Source organism: Terrapene carolina, unplaced genomic scaffold (assembly GCF_002925995.2).
Source record: "Terrapene carolina triunguis isolate 2854851 unplaced genomic scaffold, T_m_triunguis-2.0 Scaffold714, whole genome shotgun sequence".
Taxonomy (NCBI): Eukaryota; Metazoa; Chordata; order Testudines; family Emydidae; genus Terrapene; species Terrapene triunguis.
Window position 1 is genome coordinate 7,436,232 of NW_020665065.1, and position 26,758 is coordinate 7,462,989.

Here is a 26,758-nt window from a genome sequence, read left to right on the forward strand (position 1 = left end):
TACACAGGCCTTACAATATCACAGCAAGAGGTTCCAACCCTAGTTTAGCTGAATTTTAGCATTATCACACGAGTAGGACAAAGGGAGAGTCCTCATTACTTTTGTTTAAAAAGGCATTGGAGCTACGAAGATTAAGTGATCACTCATGGCTGGGTGCTTTGTTTGGCTTTTACAAAGAATAAAGACCTGATAAAGTTTTGAAAAAGAAGTTCAGTGCAGAGAAAAGCAGTAAGTCCTTTAAGTTTAAACAAGCTAATATGGGCTTTGGAATGTTTATTCCAAATTTCTTCTAATAAAAGGGGAGCCAAGAATTAAGTCAGCTTTCTTTTAAAAGGCCAAAGAGTACCAATCAGGTTAATTATGGGCTCTACTAGAGACATGGGGGAGAGGAAGAGAATCCAGTCTCTAGTGCAAATAACCACTTATTTACATGAGTGCACCCTCCCCCCCCTACAGTGAATTCCAGAGGTCTCAATATTGAGATATTCTAATCAAACATCCCCTACGCTAGGGGAGGTCAAGCAGTTTGTGTTGGGCATAGAGCTCCTCTGTGATTTTATAGACTTCACAGATATAGGGCAAAGCATCCCCCAGCATAGCCACAGCCTCTTCAGCTGTGCCCACATTCATGGTTTCAAGGAATGTATTTCGAGTGGGTAAGGCACAAAAAGCCACCCCGGCAGCCTTGCGAATAATCCAGGGATGATAGTTAGCCAAGGAAGCATTGTACGTCTCTGAGCAGATCACAGAGGTTTTGGAGTTGTCCTCGCCAGTCCTCAGTCCTTCCAAGAACATCTGCAGCCAGTGAAGGGCTCGGTGGAGGCGCAAGAAGGTTCTGCAGCCTGAGTTAGGGTGCTTGGATCGCTGTTGGAGATCAACCAGGCCATTAGCTAGCTCATACTCCACCATGGATTGAACAGTCAAGTACTTTTCTCGCTGGTCACTATTACGGTAATTCTCTATGATCTCTATTTTGGTCACTGCGTCTTTAGAAATGAAGGAGAAAATTGTGCCCAGGCAGTTCAGAAACCTACAATCAAAACAAAAAATTAATTGTGTTATGTGACAGAGTAAGGGAGCTTGAGAAATGATGCTGAAATGGTGACCTTACTTAAGTGGTTAAGAGTTTGATCAGTCTTAATTTTATATCAGAAATTATTGGACAGACCAGAACTGGTGAACATAGATTGAACTTAAATCTAAAATGGAATATATGTAAAAATAAGGTGGTAGTCATTTTTATTTTTATTACAGGTAATGTAGTAAATAACGGGAACAGGCTTACAAACAAGACAGTAGTGGAGTCAAGTGTCGGTAATATAAAGTAAAACTGGTTAACTACATAGAATGTAATATACTAAGAGCCACTTTGTGCCTAGTACTAGTCACCTACCTTTTTCAGGGATGATCAAGAGGCAGTGTTTCAGTGTTAGGCTTGGAAGGATTAGATTTTTATCGGTAGACATTGATAAACATTGATTTCACACAAACTGATGAAAAAATATTTTCATCAACAGTCAAAGTTTACGTATAGGCAAAGTAAGAAAAATGCTGCTTGAGAACTTTGAGTTTGATGTAAGGCGATTTACTTTGTTAAATTGCCAATATCATATGTCAAAACAGTTATTGAGATTCAAAAGCTGAAACTTTGTCTATTATCATTGAACTGTCTGAACCCCCCCCCTAATTTTGTGCAACTGCAAAAATTTAAATTGATAAAATGTATTAGTTTGAAGCATATTTATCATAATTAAAAATATCAAAATTGAATTCTGTCATGCCTCATTATGCTTCACCTCTAGCTTAGATCACAAGAGCAGGGGTGGAGGCAGGTGGTTTGCATTAAACTCATGTCAAGTGTGTAGTACGGGGACATTAGAGACACAAGGTAGGTAAGTTCATATCTTTTACTGGATCAACATCTGTTGGGGAGCAAGACAAGCTTCAGAGCTCCAATGAACTCTTCCAGTTGGATGGAGCGGGAGGGCCCAGTTATCCTCAAAACGTTCCCAAGAAGGGGACTATGCTCCCTAGGACAGTTACCTGACGCTGGTTTTACAGTGCACTATAACACTTCCTTAACTATCAACCCACCTTTGCCCTGTGCCTGCAGTGGTGTTCATTTCCCACTTCTTTTTAAGGGGTCTCCTGTAGCCTGTTCGATCCTTAGGCTGAACAATCTGCTCGAGCTGGTACCTACCTGTGACACTGGTTGCCTCCTCCGGCGCTTGAAAGCTTTGATCTGCCTACACCCCAACCACGGGCCCGTGCAGCGCTGGGGCTACAGGCCAGGCTGGGCAGGGAGGCTACTCACATGTCTCCTCCCGTACTTCCGGGAAGGGCGTGGCCCTCCGCCACGTGACCACAGACGCTAGCTATGGGCGGGGCAGCGAAGCCAGGCAGCGCCCCCAGCGGCCCACTCGGTATCTCCCCCGGGGCGGGGCCTCGCGCGCGGCCGCTGAGGTCTCGGGCCGGTTGAGGCCAGTCACAGCCCACGAGCCCCCCCCCTTACCGGACCAGGCCTTTCCAGCCCGCCAGGTACGGGTCCACGCGGACTTCCCGCTGCTCGCTGACGCAGGCTGTGAACGCCACCAGCACTTCCCGCAGGGAGAACGTCTCCGCCCCCGCCGCCATGTTGAACCGCTGGAGACTCCCCCGGCTCCCCTCAGCCGGCTGCTTCCGCTTTCCTGACTGCTGCCCCGCCCTCTCTCTCCGCAGCCAATCGACGCCCGAGGCTCCTGCTCCAGCCATTCACCGTCTTCCTCTCCGGGCACCACGTTGCCTTGGCCAATCGCAAGTAGGGATACGGGTGGTGGTTGGGGGGGGAGGATGATAGCCGCTGCCCATTGGCTGGCGCTCGCTGTGGACGTGGTGAGAGGCTATGCCTGCGTCACGTGATAGGGGAGTGACACCCCCGCCAAGTCAGGGGACGGTGCTTAGGTAGGGCTGTCGCGCATGCGCAGATGTAACCGAGGGAGCGGGCCTGCCAGAAGCAATGGCAACGTGAGTCCGTTTGGGAGCCGCGGCCTGGGAGTGAGCGGAGCGGGGCCCGTGCCGGGGGGGGGGGGGGGGGGGGGGGGACGGGGGGCGCCGTGCTGCGGGTTAACTGGGACATTTTTGTTCCGATCACTTTTTCGGATCCCAACCTTTTAAAACTTAAACTGGTTTTTATATAAATAACATTTTGTTCCGAAAAGCTCTTTGGAAACAAAACAATCAGAACGTTATATTCTGGGGAAAAAAAAGGATGTTTTTATGTTGTTTCAGGATATTTTGATTTTATTAAAACACTTCATTTGTTTTTTTTATGTCAAAAAATGACAACTTTTTTTGTAAATATTTTGATTTTGACTTAAATAACATTTTTGTTTTGTTTTGATGAAAATTTTCCCATCAGCAGTGGTGATAATGCAACCTCACAACTTCCCGTAATGATTTATAAAATAGGGACTGCTCTGGAATCCTAGAAGCAGAGCTAAAGAATGTACTAATTGCATTCAGACAATTTAAGGTGTTTTGTTATGTCCAGGCTTAGAAGTTAATTGAACTAAATTCATTCTCATCTTTGATCTAATAGCAATTTGCATTGGGAAAGGGATGCAGAGGATGACAGTCTTAATTTTTTTAAACTAACTCACACTGCAAAATCAAGGCTGTAATAGGAAGTTTGTCTGCAATTTGTTAATAAATGAATGAACTTAGAGTCCAGGAGGCTGAAGACCTCACTCTGTCTGGCAGGATCAGCAGCAGTCAGGCTTCCCACATACAGCCATGCCAGTGTGCATCACCTCTCACCTGGGCAGAATCCCTCTAAGGACCAAGTCCATGGCCCAATCAGTCCTGGACTGAGTGACTATAAAACACTCTAATAATGTTAGGGTCAAGGAAACCAGTTTATGTTTTCGCAGAACCTAAGCCTTGGCTATATTGGGAGCAGGCATGCATTTTTAGATGACACTAATAATGTGCTGAGTTAGCTGACCCTTTTCTTGTCTGTATTCTTGTCTCCCTCTAGGAAGCCATGGGGTCCCAGCTGAGCTCTTCTCTGTGATATTAGTAAATAAACAGATCAGTGGTTTGAAGAAAGGCTGGATCTTCTCTTGTTTTCAGTACCTAGTTATGGTATCTCTGAAATAGCCTGCTATACTGCTAAGGTTCAAAAAGTTGTTCTCGGCTTAAAATGCCTGAAATAAAAGTCACTCCCTTGGGTAAGTTCAAACCACAAGATGGAGCTGAAATAGATAGAAAAGTAGAAAAGGTTTGGATGCTGTGACAGAGCCCTAAAGGAATTAAAATTAGTTAGAAATAACTACAATACGCATAGCAAGAGATTCATGCTTCTTTCCATGTTTTAACATAGAATAGCTTGTTATGGTCTTATACTTGCACTTATACGTTACTACGTTACATTTATGTAACTAGCATGCAGCATTCAGATTTGACTCCTCTCTTTAGGCGATCTTAATCTTGCTTTGCAAACGAGAAGACGGAAAGAGATGTTGCTAACCTTGCTTTCGGATGTTGAAAGGATTAATTCATTTATATTTATAAGCTGCCATATAGTGCAAAATATTATTATTTCCTCTTGTCCTTTTGAATTTGGCAAACACTGTTTTCCGCCCACCCCAAAAATGTTTTTACGGAAGCTGGATTATGCTGTGAGCCTCTCGTTTCCTTCGTGGTTTTGCTTCAGCATACATATTAGCACAACGTGTGCAGAATGTTAGCTTATTTAACATTGCTATAGGACCAGTGGGGGACATTGTTCTGTGGAGTACACACATTCAAAAATAGCTGTTGTTAGTTTGTATAGCTATGTTTCTGTGTGTAGTCTGCATACAGAGGATGTTCCTGAAAGATGATAGCAGTTTTAGTGACAAACTGTTTGATAGTATCTTCTTAAATATATCAGCAGAAATGCTTTTTGCTAAGGTGTGTCTTTTGGTCTGAAACTGACAAGCCAGGTGCTAAATGGAGAGCTGCACTTTTACCAAAAGATGAGACACTGTGACATAGAGGAGTGACTATAGGAGAGGGTTTAGATTTCTAATCCAGCTCTGCCAGTGATTTACTGTGTGCCATTGGGCAAGTCATTTCCTCTGTCTGAGCCTGAGTTTCCTCCTTTCTAAAATGAGGATAATGATACTTGCCTATTTAATAGGGGTGTTGAAGTTTATCTAGCCAGTGTTTTCCCAGAGCTTCAAATGTTTATATCCTTCTAAAGGTTTAAGAGGTTATATAGACGTGTGATGCAGCTGCCTTTGTTTGTCTCTTGCTCCAGGGGCTGGCCAGGATGTGGGCCGGAGCTGCATCCTTGTGTCTATTGCAGGGAAAAATGTCATGCTAGACTGCGGGATGCACATGGGCTATAATGATGATGTAAGTATGGCAGAAAGACCGAATGCTGTGTGCAGATTCTTTAAGGTTTATCTGCCCAGCCTTTTCCAGTATTGCTTCTGGTTCTATGGGTGCCTTAGCTACATAACCTACTTGGCCAGCTGTACCAAGCTTCATTTAGAAATTGTTTGAAGAATCCAGCACAATGTTTTGGTGCACTCTTAGGTGAGGGCTCACTTTCCTCTGAAACCTTAGGTATTAACCGCTGCTGGAGTTATAGTACCACACTTGATGGGCCAATATCCCCTCTGGCAAATTCTGAGTTCCTATGTAGGGACTCCCCTCGTCCCCATATATGTTTGTGTACTGTAGTTCCACGTCCCAGCCCCCAGGTGGTGTGTGGGCTGCCTGAAAACCTTAAAAAGAGGCTCAGCAGGGCAATGGGTGCCGCATTTCAGCGTCATTTCACTTTGTCAGGGGTTCTCAAACTTTTGTACTGGTGACCCCTTTCACATACCAAGCCTCTAAGTGCAAGCCCCCCCCAAATTAAAAACACTTCTTGATATATTTAACACCATTATAAAGGCTGGAGGCAAAGCGGGGTTTGGAGTGGAGGCTGACAGCTCGTGACCCCCCCATGTAATAACCTCGTGACCCCCTGAAGGATCCCAACCCCCAGTTTGAGAACCCCTGCTCTATGTGGCAGGAGGCTTCCTGTGCTCTTAAAACGTAAAGCCCATCATTAGTTTGGTACTGGGATGAGCTTTGTTACCAGCCAGTTGATTGATGATGGGACCCAAACCAAGACCTGCAGCATGTACGCTTTGCTGGATATAGAGTGACACAATGGTGGTTTTCCCCCCGACTCTGTTGTTTTGGCTCACGATACCTGAACGTTGATGGCGTCTAATAGAGAGAGGAGTAAGCTTAATTCTTGTGTGCAGATAACAAAACTCATAAAACACAGTACAGAGCGAACTACCAGCTTTAGCAGAACTCTATGAAGAGGTCTGAAACCTACAAATGAGAATTATGGTGAAGATAAAATGGATTAGCTATCTTTCTTCTTTGATGATAACTTAATTACTTATTTGCAATGTCAAAATAAACCCTCCCATTGGCAGTTTTCTGTGCCTTCTTGGCACACTCTGCATTCATCTCTTTTATAGGGTTTAGCCTGTAGCGATCCACCTTACTGGTGACACCAGCCTTCCCTGTTGTCCTGCTGGAGTTCTGCCCTGTAATAAGATCACAGTGCATTCCTAATGCTACATGGGCGGCTGACATTTGTTTAATGTCATGTTTTGAATTCAGTAACCAGCTTTGTTTAATATCTGATAACCTGCTTTTGTGTCTTTTAGAGACGCTTTCCTGATTTTTCATACATTACCCAGAATGGAAGACTGACTGACTTTCTTGACTGTGTAATCATCAGGTAAGAAAACTTCCTGCCGTCTTATAATTCAGGTGCAGAAGAGGAAAGCACTGGAAAATAATTCCCCTTAATGGCTTGCATTTCTATACTGCAAAGATTAGATTGCACTTCTGCTTCATGCAAGGATCTCTCCGTGTTTTACATGAACTAATGCACGTTCACAAGATCTGTGTGTTAGGTGACAGCTATAAACATCTAGCTAAGTGCCTGTAGGTCATATCTTCCATTCTGGATGTTCCTTCACAGCCACTTTCATTTGGACCACTGTGGAGCTTTACCGTATTTCAGCGAAATGGTTGGCTACGATGGACCCATATATATGACGCACCCCACCAAGGCCATCTGCCCCATCCTGCTGGAGGATTACAGGAAAATTACTGTGGATAAGAAAGGGGAGACCAACTTCTTCACTTCCCAAATGATTAAAGATTGCATGAAAAAAGTGGTAGCCGTCCACCTTCACCAGACAATCCAGGTAAAATGACTCACCCCGGGGAACTCTCAGAATAAATCAATTGGACTGTTGAAGAGGAGGGAACAGGGTCTTCCATTGCTACACTTCTGTAGTGCCTGAGATACAAAAAAGGTTAAATGATGTGCCCAAGGTCAGACAGTGAGTCAGTGGCAGAGCAGGGAAAGGCGCTCAGGAATCTTAATCCCCTCCCTTCATACTCCTGCCCTAGCTAAGAAGCATTTTCACTTTAAACTTGTAAGATACTGTGTTTCTTGTCAGTTTCCCTTTGCAGCCAGCTATGTGCTCTAAGGAGCTTGATACAGAAGGAAAAGGACTAAACCTAGTCAATTTCCTCTGCAGCCCTTCCATGTATAAAAGGGGTGGAGGGTTGTTGTTCCTCACCTAGCAAAGACCAAAAATAGGTGGAAAAAACAAAGTGCATATAAAAGGAAAAAGAAAAACAAGCAAGAGACCAGGGTGGAGAGGCAGAAACGAGAAAGCAGGGAGTCAGAGACACAATACAAAATAGGAAGAAGGTGAGACAAAGATTACCCAGAGTCCTTTTAGCAGCTGTTATGGAAGCATCTCAGGCGCTAGTGCATTTGTCTTTGGGGGTAATCAAATCCCTTATTTGTTCAGGGTAGTACAGCACTAGAAGTTGGTTCTGTCCTATGGTTTCCTCTAGCGGGAGTGTGACTTTTGGTATAGAGGATGCTGCCTCTCAAACACAGGGGATGGGAAGAGGACAATTGTATTTGGGAAGGGATCAAAATTAGCAGTGAAGAAACAGAGTAATGAAATCAGCTGCCATCAGTGCTCATAATTCCCAATTGATGAATTCTCTTTAACCACTGAGAGAGATGTCTAAAATTGGTTATATGGTTTTGTCTCTGTAGGTAGATGATGAGCTGGAAATCAAGGCGTACTATGCTGGCCATGTGCTGGGAGCAGCCATGTTCCAGATTAAAGTTGGCTCTGAGTCTGTGGTCTATACTGTAAGTATACAGATAAATATTTATAGACCTATACATCTCCTTTGTATGGTATGTGTCCAGTTATCTTTCAGGTAGTAAATGGGTTTTCTTTTCTTCCATTAGGGTGATTATAACATGACGCCAGACAGACACTTAGGGTAAGTAGGAAGCAGAGAAACGATGAATTTTAATGTGTGATCCATACATGGGAGATCTTAACCTGCAATTCCTGTTAATGTATGGGAGTTTATTACTGATGATTCTTTGTTCTTGGATAAGAGACTCAGTCACTTAGTGCCTTCTCTGTTGGGAAGATAAATGAAGTTTTCAATTATGGAACTAAATAGGTTTAAAATAATTCCTCAAGATAGACTCTGAATGCACTTCTGCAGTATTCTTCTTCTCTCTGGTGTACGGTCATGTTAATCCCCTTTTTAAGACTGCACAATAATTGGGTTTAAATGTTCCATATATTTTCCTGTCATGGCATCTTTTATAGATGTTAGCCTTCTAACATAGTTCAGATCAAATGCTGTACATTTGCAGTGAGGCATGTTTTATTTTATTACTTGCAATAATAAATGTTATATCGGTGCTAAAGGAGAAGGATATTAATGTGTATGAAAGATTTTAAATGTTGGTGATCTTTAATAAAATGTAACCTCTTAAATTAGTCTTCAGCAAGTAAATGAAAACTTGTGTCTCAAAAATCTGTAGTGTTAGTCTCCATATTGTGGACTGGATTCATTTAGCAAGAGACAGTTACAATGTGGTCCAATGAAGTTAGGATTCTTGGCTCTGCTCCTGATTTCCTGTGTGACCTTGAGCAAGTCACTGCACAGTGATCTGGACAAATGGTCTGAAGTAAATAGGATGAAATTGAATAAGGGCAAATGCAAAGTGTTCTTTCCTAAATGGAATAATCAGTTGCCCACATACAAAATGGGAAATGACTGCCTAGGAAGGAGTACTGCGGAAAGGGATCTGGGGGTCATAGTGGACCACAAGCTAAATGAGTCAGCAGTGTAACGCTGTTGCAAAAAAATGAACATCATTCTGGGATGTATTATCAGGAGCGTTGTAAGCAAGACATGAGAAGTAATTCTTCCGCTCTACTCCACGCTGATTAGGCCTCAACTGGAGTATTGTGTCCAGTTCTGGGTGCCACATTTCAGGAAATGTGGACAAATTGGAGAGAGTCCAGAGAAGAGCAACAAAAATGATTAAAGGTCTAGAAAGCATGACCTATGAGGGAAGATTGAAAAAAATGGGTTTGTTTAGTCTGGAAAAGAGAAGACTGAGAGGGGACATGATAACAGTTTTCAAGTACGTAAAAGGTTGTTACAAGGAGGAGGGAGAAAAATTGTTTTTCTTAACCTCACAGGATAGGACAAGAAGCAATGGACTTAAATTGCAGCAAGGGAGGTTTAGATTGATCATTAGGAAAAACTTCCTAACTGTCAGGGTAGTTAATCGTTGGAGATTTTTAAGAGCAGGTTAGACAAACACCTGTCAGGAATGGTCTAGATAATACTTAGTCCTGCCAGGAGTGCAGGGGACTGGACTAGATGACCCCTCAAGGTCCCTTCCAGTCCTATGATTCTGTGATTTCTGGGCCTCAGTTTCCCCATCTATAAAAGAAGGATAAGGAACATCATTATCCCTATATTAAAGTGCTATATATTATCTATTAGATGGTCTCTCTCTGTTTTGTTTTAGAGCTGCCTGGATTGATAAGTGTCGTCCGGATTTATTAATCAGCGAATCCACCTATGCCACAACTATCAGAGACTCCAAACGCTGCAGAGAGAGAGACTTCCTGAAGAAGGTCCATGAAAGTGTAGAGAGAGGAGGGAAGGTATGGTATGTGGCATAAGCTAATTGGGGCATTTTCCAGTCTGTAAAAAGCATGGGCATCCGGTGGGTCAGTAGGGCCGTATTATTGCTAATATTTGAGCTGACTTCTTACACAGCCTGATGACAGCTCTGTTGCTCCACCAAGCAAAGTTGGTGGTTGGTTTTATTGCTAACCTATGCTAGAAAGGGCAGGGTATTAAGTGTGTGCTTTTGTTTTTCTAGTGGAAGGGAAATGCCAAGGTTACAATCTTAACTCTCTGTAGTTCAAAGTTACAGAGAAAGTAGTGCCTGAGACACAGGCATATGCATTTTGTGCTCTAAACTAGTCTCTTAGTCTCAGTTTCTAAATTTAGATGACTATCTGTCAAAATCTTTACTCTTAACCAATAATTTCTAGTGCTCTCATCTCAGTATTCCGTGCCCCACGATTAGACCCTTAGCAGATTTTTGCTGTAAAACCCCAAATATATGGAAAGTATTAACATACAAAGAGGTACCTACATCCCCTTCTGAAACATTTTAAAAATGTTTGCATGCACTGCATGTAGCTTCCCCCTTTATTTGTTCAGTTCTTTTCTAATAATGTCAATTTGAAATAAACAACTGTTCTTGTTATCTACATGACCACCAAAGCACATGGCACATAGCGGTGCTTATCATGTCAATAACATCTTAATGCAATTTTTAACTATAGTTGGATTTTGTGGGTCTGCCTTAGGCACTTGTTTGTTTCTCGCTCATTCAGAATTTTGGTCATTGCCTCCCTCTGTTAATAAAAGACAACTTTCTGTCGCCAGTGAGAGAATTTTCCCAATAAAATGTGCCTTAAAACAGTCCTACTTAAAGGTGGATGTTGTATCTGCATTATAACAAATAGTTTAGAGCCAGATCCCAATGGTGAAGTCACTGGATTCTCAAATAATGGAACTATGCTGATTTGCATGAGGATATGGCCCTTAGTTCCTGAAGTTTGGATTAAATTAATCGCTGATAAAATGGGAGGTGCAGTCTGTATGGCAATCGCATGTTTACAGTTTTAATGGTGTTGTCTTGGTTAAAAGGTACATTAGTTCATCCCTAGTGACTTTGGTCATATACTTCGTTCATTTATTGTTGTGTTCCCAGTGAGGGAGAAATCTGGAACTGCTTATGGAAGGGAAAAGTGAGTCCTCTGAGAACAGAGGTGGCATACACATAGATCTCCCACCTAGAGACTCATCTTAGAACTAGCTGATGATTTCTATGAAGTTGTCACTGAATCTGGAAAACCAATCAGTGTAATGTAAGGTCCTGCCAGTTGGCAGCAAGCATCAGTGAAGAGTTTGACAGCCGAAAATATTAGAGACATGAAACGACGTGTGTGAAAACTCTCCAAGGAGGCAGCTGTGTGTACGTTCTATGTTCGACTCTCACGCTCCTTGTCCCCTGGAGGGCTAAAAAAGTTACTGCTAGGATGTAACTGCTCCAGTGCGGCCTAGGCAGTCAAGATGAAAAGTGCTTGGCACAATATAATTTTCCATAGACAATGCCAGAAATGTGGTTTTGTTTTTATTTACAGTATTTTATTGGGAACTTCCTTGCAGTGCTAAACAGAACAATGTGATTCCCTAGGTCTCCGTAAAGCATGTTCCCTGTTATATTGCGAGAATCCAGGGAGCCTAGGCTGTTGCTTTCAGTAAATGTGCAATGTCTCCTCTCCTTAAGAACAAATGATGAATAGGGAAATAAAAAGCAGCATCAGGAAGATCGGCCCTCTGTGGGAAGAGTTTGGAAAGGAGGGCACATGGAGTTCATCTACAAAATGGAATGTGCACCCATTGTGAGCAAGTGCAGGTGTTTGTGGGCACCAGTGGGGCACACAATCTTTGCATGGTGTTTGGCAGTAGTATAGTCTAACTCTGCGCTTTAATTGCAGGTTCTCATCCCGGTTTTTGCTCTGGGACGTGCCCAGGAACTCTGCATCTTACTGGAAACTTTCTGGTAAGAACAGCCTCAACTTTTCCATTTAAAACACGTATTTATTCCCTTCCCCTCCTATACGTAGTGCTCATTTTTTCCAGGATTCTGTGGTGTCTGTTTTGTCATGCACAGTCTTATATTCATCTCTCTGCCTTGCTGACCTTCTGCCACTTCCCCTACCTGGCAACCCTGGTAGCCCTTGCCCACACTCCACTGGGATCAAAGCCCTGGCTGGGATGATTTAGTTGGGAATTGGTCCTGCTTTGAGCAGGGGGTTGGACTAGAACCTCCTGAGGTCCCTTCCAACCCTGATATTCTATGATTCTATGATCTTGCCCAGGGCTGGCTGCATCTGGCCCCAAGCAACAGCTGTATTCCAAGTGCTCTGTGTCCTCGCTGCTTTCTCTAACCACTGCCCCACTCGATACCCATTAATGCAACATCGGAAACATCCGAATCCCTCGCGTCAACACCGAGACCGACGCGAACCTCCCCCCGCAGTGTTGGGAAAAGCTGGATGGGAACTTTGTGGCCCGAGTTCAGCATTGATCTCCACAAAGCCCAAATTCAGACAGACGCACACCACAGACGCAGATTAAGGAAACCGGCTGCCCTGCAAAGAATCTGGAATGTAAACCTCTTGAGTGCCTGTATCTGCCCATGCTGGCTAGTGTAGGATTGCTCCCTGTAGTATATTTTCTAGTGCTTTTGTCCCTCCACCATTTGGACACTACTCTAAAATATCTTGCTCTTTTGAGTCATGCCTCATCCTGCCCCCAGACACTCAGTCTAAATTTTCCCTTTCTTTATTTCATACCATCCCTCTGGCCTTGCAAAACTCTCTATGCTCTGGATAAGAAACTTTTTTTGGATGGCCGAATAAAATATTGAGTCTTTTTCATGAACATTGTCATGGTAAGGATCAGAAAGGAGAGGCTGTGTCTGGGTTGGAACATGTACATGATGATCTAAAGCTGCCTTACTCTTAATTATACCCCATAGCATCATGTTTAACATTCATAATTGGTTAGATAAGACTGGACCAGCTGACAAGGAGAATTGGATTATCTAACATTAATGTGACATAGCGGTGATATTGACTTCCTATTTCCCCAGGTAAGTGTATGCATAGAAATCTTAAGTCCCTAGACTGATTCTTGAGCACACAAAGGGGTGTGCTGAGAGGTTTTTGCCAGGATCCCACCTAAGCAACCACAACTGACTGACTGACCTTTTCTCTCTCCCCAAAGGGAAAGAATGAACTTGAAGGCCCCAATTTACTTCTCCATGGGACTGACTGAGAAGGCCAATCACTACTACAAGCTCTTCATCACATGGACTAATCAGAAGATCCGGAAAACTTTTGTCCAGAGAAACATGTTTGAATTCAAACACATCAAGGCGTTTGACAGGGCTTTTGCCGATAACCCTGGGCCAATGGTACGTGGAGGTTAAGAACGTGATAGGATTGATGTGCATGGGTAGGAGCTGTTTTAGTGCTGTTTTTTGCCTGGGTTAAGGAAAGCGCACAATTTACATAATACCTGAGCTCCTCACAATTGTCAATGTATTTTTCACAACACCTCTCTGAGATAGTGAATTACTGTTATCCCCATTTTACAGATGGGAAACTGAGGCCCAAAGAGATTAAGTAATTTGCCTAACGTCACATAGGAAGCCTGTGACAGACCTGGAACTCTAAACCCAAATCCCTGTTGAATTACATTTTTTTTTTTTTTTTTTTTTTTGCACTAATAAATCCAATCATATGTAGCAATAATGAAGCTTTTGTCTTAAACATAATAAAAGGAATAAACATATTACAAGAACTACCTTCCCGTGCATTAAAGTTAAAAAGTATTAGAAAATTAATCTAAAAATGGCGACTGTTAAATGCATTCCTCTGCATTGATCCAATCTATAGTTCTTATAACCAATCCCTTTAAATTAAACTCATGAAAGTGACCTTTTTTAAAAAAAAAAAAATGTTGTTTTCTTGCTGTTGATTTCGACAGATTCCTTTCTAGTTACCTCCCAGTAGATCACTCAGAAACCATCATGGTACTGCCGGCTAATAAAAACTCTTGAAGGGTTTATTAGGAAATGTGAATTTTGAAGTATTTTGTTTTATGGAAAATTATGGAGATCTTGTAAGGCACAGTTTGAAAAAATTTCCTCTGCCTCCCCCTTCTTCCCCCCCCCCCCCCAACCCCCCCGCTGTAATGAGTCTAAACTGTACTGTATATTAATTGGTACTATATAGATTCATAGATGGAACTTTCCTGGTTCTATTCTTACATGCTCTCTCCATAATCTGGGACACCTGTTTTCTAATCATTAGGAAAAATGAATCTGTGTGGCAGCTTCTAACACTCTTCTTTTGAAACCTAGGTTGTATTTGCAACCCCAGGTATGCTTCATGCCGGACAGTCCCTTCAGATCTTCAGGAAATGGGCAGGGAATGAAAAGAACATGGTAAGAAATTCTGTGACCTTGAACGATGCTTCATATTGATGTGTGGGGCTACACTCCAGTCGTTTTAGAAATAAACTCTGCCTATATATTGGCAGGAGAGTCTTTTGCATGTATCTTTCCTTTATCAGCTGTTATCTAAACGAGTCATCAGTTAGTAATAACCGCTGACTGACTGACCTTATTTAATTAAAGCATGATTTTAAAATGCTTTTTATGACTGGCACATTGCATTTGGACCAACGCTGGGCTCTGAAATTAGTGGACGTTTAGCCATTGGCTTCACTGGGGCCAGGATTTGTCTCTGTTGGACAAGGACTCACCCTTTTGTGTCTTTGGGGAACAGATGCAGCTTGATGGTTTAATTACTGGGCATGAACATGATGCATTCAGTTCTGATGGCATGTCTACATTCCAGACTGCAGTCGACCTATGTTAGATACCACATTGTGCTTCAATTAGGGGGGGGAAATTAGTATTAACTCCTTACATGCTGCCTGTGATCCATGCGTGGGGACGCATTGGTCCATTTATTTCAGTGGGGCCACCTTATCGAGTAATCCATGCGGGTCAACTTTTACAAAGGCAACACTGGCTATGAAAACCGTCGATGGGGAATAGCTGTGGAACTCTGAGCGTTTCACACTGAGTCACGCTCTGAAAGCCCAGCCTGCTCTGGTGGTCTTGATAAGGATATCAATATCCCACTGAGAGAGGTTTTGTGCACAAAGGCTGGCCGTGACCTTTGAAACCCATAAAGTGACATTCCTCAGGTTTGAGACTGTGGAACCACTTACTGAATATTTAGAAGGTCTTTTAAAGAAGCCTTACTTTCGAAGGAATCCCGTGAAACAGAACTGTACCCGTGTCAATTCCTCAGGGAATCCCTTTCTCCCCGACTATAAAGGCCTGGTTATCATTCAGTTAGCTCAAGTTTTTGTGACTATTAAAATGTTGCATTGTTGGCAGTAGACTCGGAAAGAATGAGTGGTGCAAGATTTTATGTTATGGAAATGTATTTTCAGCTGTGCTTTTCTGTTCAAAGCTGTCTGTTTACCCATGACTAGTAATAACCCTTGTTCAGTAGCATGTGGATTTTAACAGAAGCCACCTTTTTAATTTAATCTTAATGCTTGTGCCATACTCAGGTCTTTATCATGTAAGATGCTGAGGGGCATAATTGAACAGAATAGATTCAGTAGCTTCTAAACCAGGGGTCAGCAACCTTTCAGAAGCGGTGTGCCGAGTCTTCGTTTATTCACTCTGATTTAAGGTTTCGCGTGCCAGTCATACATTTTAACGTTTTTAGAAGGTCTCTTTCTATAAGTCTATAATATATAACTAAACTATTGTTGTATGTAAAGTAAATAAGGTTTTAAAAATGTTTACGAAGCTTCATTTAAAATTAAAATGTAGAGCCCCCCGGACCGGTGGCCAGGATCCGCGCAGTGTGAGTGCCACTGAAAATCAGCTTGTGTGCCGCCTTCGGCACGTGTGCCATAGGTTGCCTACCCCTGTTCTAAACAAACAGCTGTGGTATACATGTCAGGAACCGTGGAAACTTGCCATCAGCGTTATACAGGTGGATGTGCGGCTAGTTCTGTCCCAAGAGAACAATTTACTCTAGCTCCATTCAGTGTGCAAATGCTACATATTTGTCTGGATTCCTTCCAGGTCATTATGCCAGGTTACTGTGTGCAAGGAACTGTGGGCCATAAGATCCTGAGTGGACAGCGGAAACTAGAAATGGAAGGAAGACAAATAGTAAGTTAATTTTGAAAGGGCACCGCTGACTTTCAGGGGGACTTGCACATTGCACTGCCCTTTGTCGGTGAAAATCTCTCCCTGTGTTGATATACATTTTAGCCGAAGTGATTGAATCAGTTCCTTTGGTTGCGCTGACAATGATTTGCATTCTGCTGCCATCCTTCCACATGTGGACCCACAACTACAGTCAGTGGGAGTTTGGCTACGTGGGCAATGGCTGAACAATTGCCCCATAAATCTCTTACCCCGCTGAAATCATCGTAGATGGGCCCAGAGACTTTAATGGGTGTTTACTTCTATATGGAAAAGTACATAAATCACCTGTACCCCGTGAGGTAACTGTCACATAGATTCCTGCTGAAAGGGACATTGCAGCTGGTCCTCAAAATCCTTACAAGGTGATTTTCTTTGGGCAAAGCTGAGACAGGAAGTATATCCAGAATTATAAAGTCTGATCCTGCAAGGTACTAACTGCTTTCCTTGTATGGTGCTGACTTCTGTCAACTGCCCCTGAAGTTAAGGATCTGGCTGTCTCAATTGTCCCATTTTCTGATGTAGGCGTCTTGCTCGCTCCAGTTACACACGGATGCTGAGAGCTCTGGTTTAGTTACCGCGTGGCTTGTAAGTTGTGAACCGGCAAAGCAAGTAGTGATGGGGGATGGTCTGTGTTTGCTTCTCCCCTTGCTCCCTGCAGCTGGAGGTGAAGATGCAGGTCGAATACATGTCCTTTAGTGCCCATGCTGATGCCAAGGGAATAATGCAGCTGATTCGCCAGGCCGAGCCACGCAGTGTTCTTCTGGTTCACGGGGAAGCAAAGAAGATGGAGTTCCTGAAGCAGAAAATTGAACAGGAATTTCGTATGTAAGGTGTTGGGCTCTGGAGGGTGGTGGGGAGGATTAGGAGTGGAAGGGGGAAGGATTAATTATTTTTATAGTTCATGTAGTTTGGCCAGGACGTTAAATCTAGTTGAATAACATGTTTTGATTGGCTCAAGTACTGAAAAGTCCCTGTGCTGGAAGCAAATGGGTAGGATGACTCTCCAGATGGCATGGTTTGCAGTGAGCCCCTGCTGCAGGTTTAATGATCTTTGGGGACCAGTCAGATGCAGTGTAGTCGAAGAAACGGAGAGTTATTGCATGTGTGCCTGTATAAACGGAGTTAGTTCTGTAAGCTGTGCCTCTTGGACTCCTAAAACCAACAGAGACTGGTGGGGAAAAGTTCTTTCATGTTTATAATTCTATACTACGGACTTAAGTTACAGTGAACAAGAGTAGAGGAAAAATAAAAACCTTTTTTGAAAGCAGCTGACTTTAAGGCTAGGGGGAGAATGATCAGCAAAGAGATCATGGTGTATCACTCTCGGGATGCTTATTCATTGGGTGCATTTTCCCAATAGTTTCAGGTGACTTTTGCATTAACTTGTTTTTATCATGGCTGTAAGTTCTGCTGCAGCCTGTGATCGTTTCAGCTCTCGCATATTCTCCAAGCCTCAGGTTGGGTGGGAGTTCCCCAAAGGAAGAAACACATGCTGCTGCATGAAGTGTTGCTGGTGATTCAATAAGTAGCGTTGTTCCCTTTGTGGGAATCTGTGCTGTCTTCCACGGGCAAAGTAAAAAAAAAAAAATAAGGCCGTGGCTACTTGTGACTAACAATCCCATGGAATTTATCATGATTAGGGGTGTTAACTCTGGTCTCCTGGCGAGATTCAACTATACTGGTTATTTGAATTACCCCTTCAAGTTTCAATTGACTATAATGTTCCTAGTCCCTGTCCCAAATTGTTGTAAAGGGTTGCTGTTAAACACCTGCCATGTTCCACTCTAGCCGTGGGTGCAGTGATAGTTCCCCTATAAAAAGTCCTTTGGGATTAGAAGCTCTATATGGATGTTTCTCCAGTATCGTTTGCTTTTAATACAGATGTGAACTGTTACATGCCTGCAAATGGAGAAACCACTACGTTGTTCACCAGCCCCAATATACCAGTGGACATTTCCCTTGGATTGTTGAAGAGAGAGAGTGCCATAGGTAATACACCAGTTAACAATGACTCTCCCCTTTCAGGCACTGCAATTCTAGTACATCTTATGTTTTTACTGCTGAATGTACGATTATGCATGGATGTGTGAGAAGGGGATGTTGTGGACACATTTATGTGATCTCCCATATAATGGAGCTTCATAACTAGTCATTGGTTGAAAGAGGCGTCCAGTGGGATGACGTGGATTTCACCTGCCAATTTATCCCCATTCAGAGCATATTCACTGTTTTTTAAAAGCCCCATGCAGGAAAGTCGGAGAGACACAGAATGGGGCTGCCCTGCTATTCATCACTAATGCACCCTGCAGAGAGATTACATGTCAGTTTGCTTAATGGATAAAAATGCATACTTCAGTGGGCCAGTTCTGCCCCCATTGGAATTACAAGATAACCTGGTTTTAACCCCCCCAAACTTCTATCTAAAGCAAGGAAGCGACGTGTGCTGCAAGATCGAGAAGAGAAAGTCAATGTTGCTGAGAGTGATTTGCCCCATCCCCATGGAGTTGCTAACTGGTTTAAGTACATGGTTTGTAAAGGGTCTCTGCCCAGCTTATAAGACCATAGACTAGACCTACTGCATTTCAGTTGAGGGGCTGGCAGTTCAGACCCTCTTCTCACCATGGCTGTGCAGTCTGTTAGATCCTGAAGTGTTTTACTATGTTTGTATGAAAGGTGTTAGATAAGCACAGGACCATTAATGACTTTGCCCTTCTTTTCTGTTGGTCCCACTCTAGGTCTCGTACCAGATTCCAAGAAGCCAAAGCTCATGCATGGCACATTAATCATGAAGGATAACGTAAGTGAAAAGGAGATTACTCTAGTACAGGGATTCTCAAACTGGGGGTCGGGACCCCTCATGGGGTCGCGAGCTGCCAGCCTCCACCCCAAACCCTGCTTCACCGCCAGCATTTATAATGGTGTTAAATTTATAAAAAAGTGTTTTTAATTTATAAGAGGGATCACGCTCAGAGACTTGCATGTGAAAGGGGTCACAGAGAACCTCTGTGTTAGTGTCAGCTAACAGTAAAGATGTTGTGCTCAGTCCTAGCTTCTTGGAAGCAGCTCAGCAGTGACCACTCTAAAGTGTTGTGAGGCTGTGAAGGAAATCCAGGTGTATGAGAATTCCCAGCCTCTCAACTGCCAAGGTTGGTAGAGATCAGACCAACCCAGAGGCGTGGCACTCTGTCTCTGGAAGAGGACACTGGAGACATAGCTAACCCATCCACAGAGCCACTTCCAAGAAAGTTCTGCTTTTTGTCATGCTCTTGACTCCTGCTGCCACACTGGATGCATTTACCTTCTGGTCCAGGTCAAGAGCTCTTATCCTTCGCCTCGTGGCTGTGGTCTAACTCACTCTTGTCATACAGGAGGGTTGTGCCAACTTTTATCCATAGAGCAGCTGTGCTTGAAGGCAGGTTTGGAAAACGGGGAATGTATAACAGATAGATAGAGGTGTTTATAGAAATAAATCTGTGTACACACACATCTAGCTAGCTGCTGCTATTTGTGGCATTGTCCACAGTGTGCTAGGTCATTTAAAAAGGCAGGGTGCATGACCCAAGAAAATCTGTGTGTTTGTCCTTTAGCTCTATAGAGAGCGACCTAATAATGAAAAAAGGACTCTGGAGCAATGTGAACGGCAGCCTGCGATTAATGGATTTCTCCCTTCCCTTGGCAGAGCTTCCGCTTGGTCTCTCCCGAGCAGGCACTGAAGGAACTGGGTCTTGGGGAGCATCAGCTGCGTTTTACCTGCCGTGTCCACATTCAGGATCCTCGCAAGGAGCACGAGATGGTGCTTCGAGTCTATAATCACCTTAAGGGGTAAGCGTGCCACAGGCTGTTTAACAGCTGCTCCTCCAAGGGTGGCCTTGCTGTTCCAAACCAGCTGGGTGTAGCTGGGGAATGTTAATAGGTGACAAAGATTCCAGTGACTAAAATGTAGATAATTCCGCTGGCCCAGCCCCTGAGGATTGGTTTATGCAGACGAATAGGAACCAGAATTTTACTTCAGGATCTCGCCTGTCCTTTTCAGACAGGCCAGAAATCAAGCCCTGGGAGACTATATGACTTTCTAATGATTAATATTCAAAGTCTTCTTATGCCTTTTTATAAGTCCTGTTCTGCCCTCCTCAGCCGGTGGGTATTGGCTTACACTCCAGCCGGGGAGTCTGCGAGGCGCAGGCGTTCTCTGTACCGATGCACTGTTTGTAGGAGGTAGGTCTGTGTAGTCAGACGCCCACTTCAGTACAGAGCAGGACTGCATAATATACCTTCCATCTTCCTAGAGTCCTGAAAGATTATTCTGTTCAGCATCTCCCTGACGGATCTATCATGGTAGAGTCCATTCTGATCCAAGCCACAGCACAGTCAGAGGACCAAGGAACCAAAGTTTTGCTGGTGTCATGGACATACCAGGTAAGAATAAATGTCATGTCAAAGACACACATTCGCAAAGTGACTCTGGTTAGCTCTGTTCTAACGTGGGCCTGTGGCGGGGGTTGCAGTTATAAGAATCCGTTTCCAGAGGAAGTGGGTTATTGCAGCGAGGGAACAGAAAAGAGCTACTCCAGCTTTGAGTTTGTTTGAAAAGTCCCGCATGAGCCACTTTGGCTAGGTCTGTGCGGCACGTGGGAGGTGTAACTCCATGCCCAAGCTGCCACCGCCACAGCTGTTTTTAGTGCAGTAGCTCACGCTGAGCTAGCACGATCGTCTGTCTGGGCTGGGAATCTCACCTCTCAGCTGCAGTGTAGACGCATCCTTAGAGCTTGTGGAAACAACGTCTTAGTACAGGGACACTGTAGATTTACACCCCAGCTTGCCATGCACTAACTCGCTGGAGTCACCTCCTTTCCTTAAGCTTTCCCCCTAATAAAACTACCTTTCCAGTAGCACCATCTCCTGAGTCTACCCCCCCTGTGGGCACTGGAAACAAAATCATCAACCTCCCTAAAATCGATGGCCTTACTTATTTTTGGCTATTTCTAGTATCCTGGCCCTAGTCCTCAGCAACGGGTGGAGTACTGGTAGCAGAGGGAAGGTTGGAGCGGGGGTTTGTATGAAAAATTTGAGGTGTGACTAGCATACATATAAACAGTCTCAAACTCGCTGACTCTCAAAAAGCTCGCCCCAGCAGAGTCACTCGTGTTTAAGTTAGACTCATAGACTTTAAGGTCAGAAGGGACCATTATGGTCATCTAGTCTGCCTCTCTGGCTTCAAGCATGATGCAGGCCACAAAAGCTGACCCACCCACTTTCCCTTAACTCAGCTGTTGAAGTCTCCAGATCGTGACTTAAAGTCGCAGAGAATCCTCCAGCTTGCGACCCCTGCCCCATGCTGTGGAGGAAGGCGAAAAACCTCCAGGGCCTCTGCCAATCTACCCTGGAGGAAAATTCCTTCCCGACCCCAAATATGGCGATCAGTAGAACCCCGAGCATACAGGCAAGATTCTCCAGCCGGACCCTCATTTTACCAGCGATGGCACGTTATTGCCTAATTGACTAAAATCACGTTATCCCATCAAACCATTCCCTCCATAAACTTATCTAGCCTCATCTTGAAGCCAGAGAGGTCTTTTGCCCCCACCGTTTCCCTCGGAAGGCCGTTCCAAAATTTCACCCCTCTGACGGTCAGAAACCTTTGTCTAATTTCAAGCCTAAACTTCCCCACGGCCAGTTTATATCCATTCGTTCTCGTGTCCACATTAGTACTGAGCTGAAATAATTCCTCTCCCTCCCTGGTATTTATCCCTCTGATATATTTAAAGAGAGCAATCATATCTCCCCATAGCCTTCTTTTGGTTAGGCTAAACAAACCAAGCTCCTCGAGTCTCCTTTCATAGGAAAGGTTTTCCATTCCTCGGATCATCCTAGTGGCCCTTCTCTGTACCCGTTCCAGTTTGAGTTCATCCTTTTTAAACATAGGAGACCAGAACTGCACACAGCACTCCAAATGAGGTCTCACCAGCGCCTTGTATAACGGAAGCAGCACCTCCTTGTCCCTACTAGAAGTACCTCGCCGAATACATCCCAAGATCGCATTAGCTTTTTTAACGGCCACGTTACATTGCCGACTCATAGTCATCCTGCGGTCAACCAGGACTCCGAGGTCCTTCTCCTCCTCCGTCACTTCCAACCGATGCGTCCCCAGCTTATAACTAAAATTCTTGTTAGTCATCCCTAAATGCATCACCTTACACTTCTCACTATTAAATTTCATCCTATTACTATTACTCCAATTTACAAGGTCATCCAAGTCTCCCTGCAGGATATCCCGATCCTTCTCCGAATTGACAATACCTCCCAACTTTGTGTCATCCGCAAACTTTATCAGCCCGCTCCTACATTCGGTTCTGAGGTCAGTAATAAATAGATTAAATAAATTCGGACCCAAAACCGAACCTTGAGGAACCCCACTGGCGACCTCCCTCCAACCTGACAGTTCTCCTTTCAGTACTACCCGCTGCAGTCTCCCCTTTAACCAGTTCTTTATCCACCTCTGGATTTTCCTATCGATTCCCATCTTTTCCAATTTAACCAATAATTCCTCATGCGGTACCGTATCAAACGCTTTACTAAAATCGAGGTGTATTAGATCCACCGCATTTCCTTTATCTAGAAGGTCTGTTACTTTGTCAAAGAAGGAGATCAGGTTGGTTTGGCACGATCTGCCTTTCGTAAACCCATGTTGTAATTTGTCCCAATTGCCATTCACCTCAAGGTCCTTAACTACTTTCTCCCTCAAAATTTTTTCCAAGACCTTGCATACTACAGATGTTAAACTAACAGGCCTGTAGTTACCCAGGTCACTTTTTTTCCCTTTCTTGAAAATAGGAACCACATTAGCTATTTTCCAGTCCAATGGCACCACCCTGGAGTTTACAGATTCATAAAAAATTATTGCTAAGGGGCTCGCAATTTCTCGTGCCAGTTCCTTCAATATTCTAGGATGAAGATCATCCAGTCCGCCCGATTTAGTCCAGTTTAGCTGTTCAAGTTTGGCTTCCACCTCTGATACGGTAATGTCAACCCCCCCTCCTATATTCCCCTCTGTCCTGCTGCCTCTATTCCTAAGCCCTTCATTAGCCTTATTAAAGACCGATGCAAAATATTCATTTAGATATTGTGCCATGCCTAGATTATCCTTAATCTCCACTCCATCTACATTCTTCAGCGGTCCCACTTCCTCTTTCTTTGTTTTCTTCCTATGTATATGGCTATAAAACCTCTTAGTATTGGTTTTAATTCCCCTTGCAAGGTCCAACTCTACACGGCTTTTGGCCTTTCTCACTGCATCTCTACATGCTCTGACCTCAATAAGGTAGGTTTCCTTGCCGATCCCTCCCCTCTTCCATTCTTTGTACGCTTTCTGCTTTTTCTTAATCGCCCCTTTGAGACGCTCGCTCATCCAGCTAGGTCTAAATCTCCTGCCTACTAACCGTTTTCCCTTTCTCGGGATACAGGCCTCGGACAGCTCGTGCAACTTCAACTTGAAATAATCTCACGCGCCATCTGCCTTTAGATCCCTAAATATGCGTGCCCAATCCACTTCCCTAAGTAGTCCCCTTAATTTATTAAAGTTGGCCTTTTTGAAATCGTAAACCTTAGTCACAGTTTTAATTCTGTTAATCCTTCCATTTAGTTTAAACTGAATCAGCTCATGGTCACTCGAGCCAAGGTTATCCCCTACAACCATTTCCTCAACGAGGTCCTCACTACTCACCAGCACCAAATCTAAAATGGCATCCCCCCTCGTCGGTTCTGCGACTACTTGATGAAGGAAATCATCTGCTAGCACATCTAGGAACATCTGAGCCCTATTATTGTTACTAGCATTTGTTCCCCAATCTATATCTGGGAAGTTAAAGTCCCCCATGATTACACAGTTCTTATTAGTTTTTACTTCTGTAAAAACATTAAATAGTTCTCTGTCCGCATCCAGGCTAGATCCTGGTGGTCTATAGCACACCCCAAGCACTATCCCAGGGGAGGCTCTAGTAGTTCTTTTATCCAGTGTGAGTATTGCCCAGACAGACTCTGTCTTATCCATTCCATCAGTTATTATTTCTTTACAGTTTACCTCATTATTGACATACAATGCCACTCCCCCACCTTTACCTTTGTTCCGGTCATTCCTAAACAGCACATAGCCTTCCATACCTGTACTCCAGTCATGACTACTGTTCCACCACGTTTCAGTTATTCCTATGATATCTGGTTTCATTTCTTGGACCAGGAGCTCCAATTCCTCCATTTTGTTACCTAGGCTTCTCGCATTGGTGTATAAACATCTTACTGTATGCTGTTTATCCTTTCTCCCATGAGTTATGCAATTTGGTATGGACCCCGTACTGTCCATCCGCCCCCTCCTTCTTATGTCCAATCCCCTACCCCTACCTATATCTGTGCTTATCTCTTCACCCTCTTTTTCAGTGTTGGAATCTGGTGTGGAGATTAACTGGACATCTCCCAACCGTCTCCCCCAAATTCCTAGTTTAAAGCCCTTTTGATGAGATGAGCCAGCCTCCCTCCCAGAAGTCTATTTCCTTCCCTACTCAGGTGAAGTCCATCCCGTGAGAACAGCTGTCTGTCCCCAAAAGCCTCCCAGTGGCCATACATCCCAAAGCCCTCCTTATAGCACCACTCCCTTAGCCAGCTATTTATCCTCACAATTCTGTCAGCCCTTTGCTGTCCTTCTCTAGGAACAGGCAGAATCCTGCTGAAGATAATCTGAGCCTCGACTTCCTTAAGTGTCTTCCCCAGTCTGGCATAATCTCCCTTGATTCTCTCTAGGGAGAACCTAGCCGTGTCATTAGTTCCTACGTGAAGGATGATCAAGGGGTTCTTTCCCGCTCCTTTTAGGATCCTTTTCAACCGCAGGTCCACATCCCGTATCTTAGTGCCTGGCAGACAGCACACCTTTCTGTTTTCTGGGTCTGCCCTGGTCACAGGCTTGTCTAACCTCCTCAGTAAGGAGTCCCCAATCACATAAACCTGCCTATACCTGGTGACAGCGCGATCTACTAATCTGGTCCCTGTAGTTGCAACTCCTGTCTGTTTCTATTTTCCCTTATAGTCCCCCTAGTGCCATCCTGTATCCTCCCGGGGGCCCAGTATTGATGCTGTCTCCATCAACTCCTCCCCTCTCTCTATTGGACTAGCCGCTCTTCTCTTCTTCCTCTCCCTCCCACCATCAGTTACCACCTGCCGCCTCCCCTCCTCGTTATCCAAACACCCAAACCTGTTCCTGAGTTCTATTTCCCCCTCACTAGCCCTCCTTTTCCTTGGCCTGCTTCTCATGGTCAGAAGCTTCCTCTGCTCTTGTTCTCCCCCCGACATTCCCCCCTCACAGACCATAGCCCCCGCTTCCACCTGCACCCCTGAGCATTCCCCTTCAGCCACTCCCTGCCTTTGCTCCAGTAGCTGCTCGAATCCCCTTTTAAACTCTACCAGGGTATCTACCTTCATACAGACATACCTCTGTTCAGGTGCCCCTGCTAGAACCAAGTACATACTGCAGCTGCCACATGCAATCATCTGCATTGTGTCCCCTGCTGCTTGGCCCATGGCAGCTGTGGTCTCTGCTTGCTGCTTCTGGGGAAACAGAGCACACTGGAAACCGTGCCCTCCTGCCTCCCCTTCCAGCTCCCCCTGCAAACTCCCACTTAAACTCCCCTGTTAGCAGCCCTGTTTGCCAGCTCCTGGGTGCCGCTGCTCGCTGCTTGTGCCGCTGCTTGGCTGGGTGGCCGCTTGTATAGGCCCCCTAATCAGCCAAGCTCCACCCCCTAATCGGGTTCAGGTTCAAGGATAGAGTGCTCTAGTGCCTAGGTAAACTGGGTCTCCAAGGGAGTTTCTTTAGAGGGGAAATGTTTTCCTGAGAGCAAAGCAAAAATCCATAGTCCTTTCTTTGCTCTTAAGAAAAGAGACAGCTGTTGTCTCGGGCCCCCCTGTACTTTGTTACTGCCAAGTCTGGGAGTTTGGAAGAATAAACTCCCATTTGTCAAACTTTCTGCAATGGGTTCAGGCCAAACACTTCTGAAACCATACTAATTTTAGGGGGTTTGGGTCTGGAGTTTTGGTTTAGTCCTGTCAAAAGAGCAGCCTCTGGTGTGCAGCCCTAAATGAGAGAGTGGAGTGGGGACGTTGCCACCTGACCTATTCCTGATGTCTGTGTATAGGATGAAGAACTGGGCAGCTATCTTACCTCCCTCTTGAAAAAGGGACTGCCCCAAACTACAGCTTGAGTGACGCGGCAACGGGGAAAATGGAACTTCAGAAGCCTTCCAAGTTTACCTCTGTGTTTTATATTATCCAGACCATGTAAATACTTAAGTTGTTTTTTTAAATAAAGAAAAAGTCTATTGTAAAATATCCTGCAGCAGAGAGTATTAAACTATTCAGACAAAATCTTGCTTTAGCGGCGCTGCTATCCCCCACTGGCAAAGTCGGTCACAAATATCACTTACTGGG

The 26,758-nt window shown here is 44.3% G+C and overlaps 2 protein-coding genes across 3 annotated transcripts; one reads left to right on the forward strand and one right to left on the reverse strand.

Moving 5' to 3' along the window:
• On the reverse strand, nt 1–2,792 carry CPTP (ceramide-1-phosphate transfer protein). Its single transcript, XM_026659895.2, has 2 exons — nt 2,513–2,792; nt 1–1,030 (listed from the first exon to the last, which is right to left on the reverse strand). The coding sequence occupies exons 1-2, from the start codon at nt 2,749–2,751 to the stop codon at nt 508–510; spliced, it is 762 nt and encodes a 253-aa protein (XP_026515680.1). The 5' UTR covers nt 2,752–2,792; the 3' UTR covers nt 1–507.
• On the forward strand, nt 2,739–26,659 carry INTS11 (integrator complex subunit 11). Of its 2 annotated transcripts, none has more exons than XM_026659893.2 (18): nt 2,739–2,797; nt 4,016–4,208; nt 5,282–5,379; nt 6,699–6,772; nt 7,019–7,247; nt 8,123–8,221; nt 8,324–8,358; nt 9,920–10,058; nt 11,973–12,037; nt 13,267–13,456; nt 14,408–14,491; nt 16,163–16,252; nt 16,950–17,112; nt 18,173–18,280; nt 19,027–19,088; nt 19,971–20,113; nt 20,578–20,707; nt 26,467–26,659. In XM_026659893.2, the coding sequence occupies exons 2-18, from the start codon at nt 4,181–4,183 to the stop codon at nt 26,530–26,532; spliced, it is 1,803 nt and encodes a 600-aa protein (XP_026515678.1). In that variant the 5' UTR covers nt 2,739–2,797; nt 4,016–4,180; the 3' UTR covers nt 26,533–26,659. The 2 variants fall into 2 exon arrangements, with proteins under 2 accessions (XP_026515678.1, XP_026515679.1); XM_026659894.2 differs by lacking the exon at nt 2,739–2,797 and adding an exon at nt 3,017–3,033.
• Nucleotides 26,660–26,758: the final 99 nt, after the last annotated feature.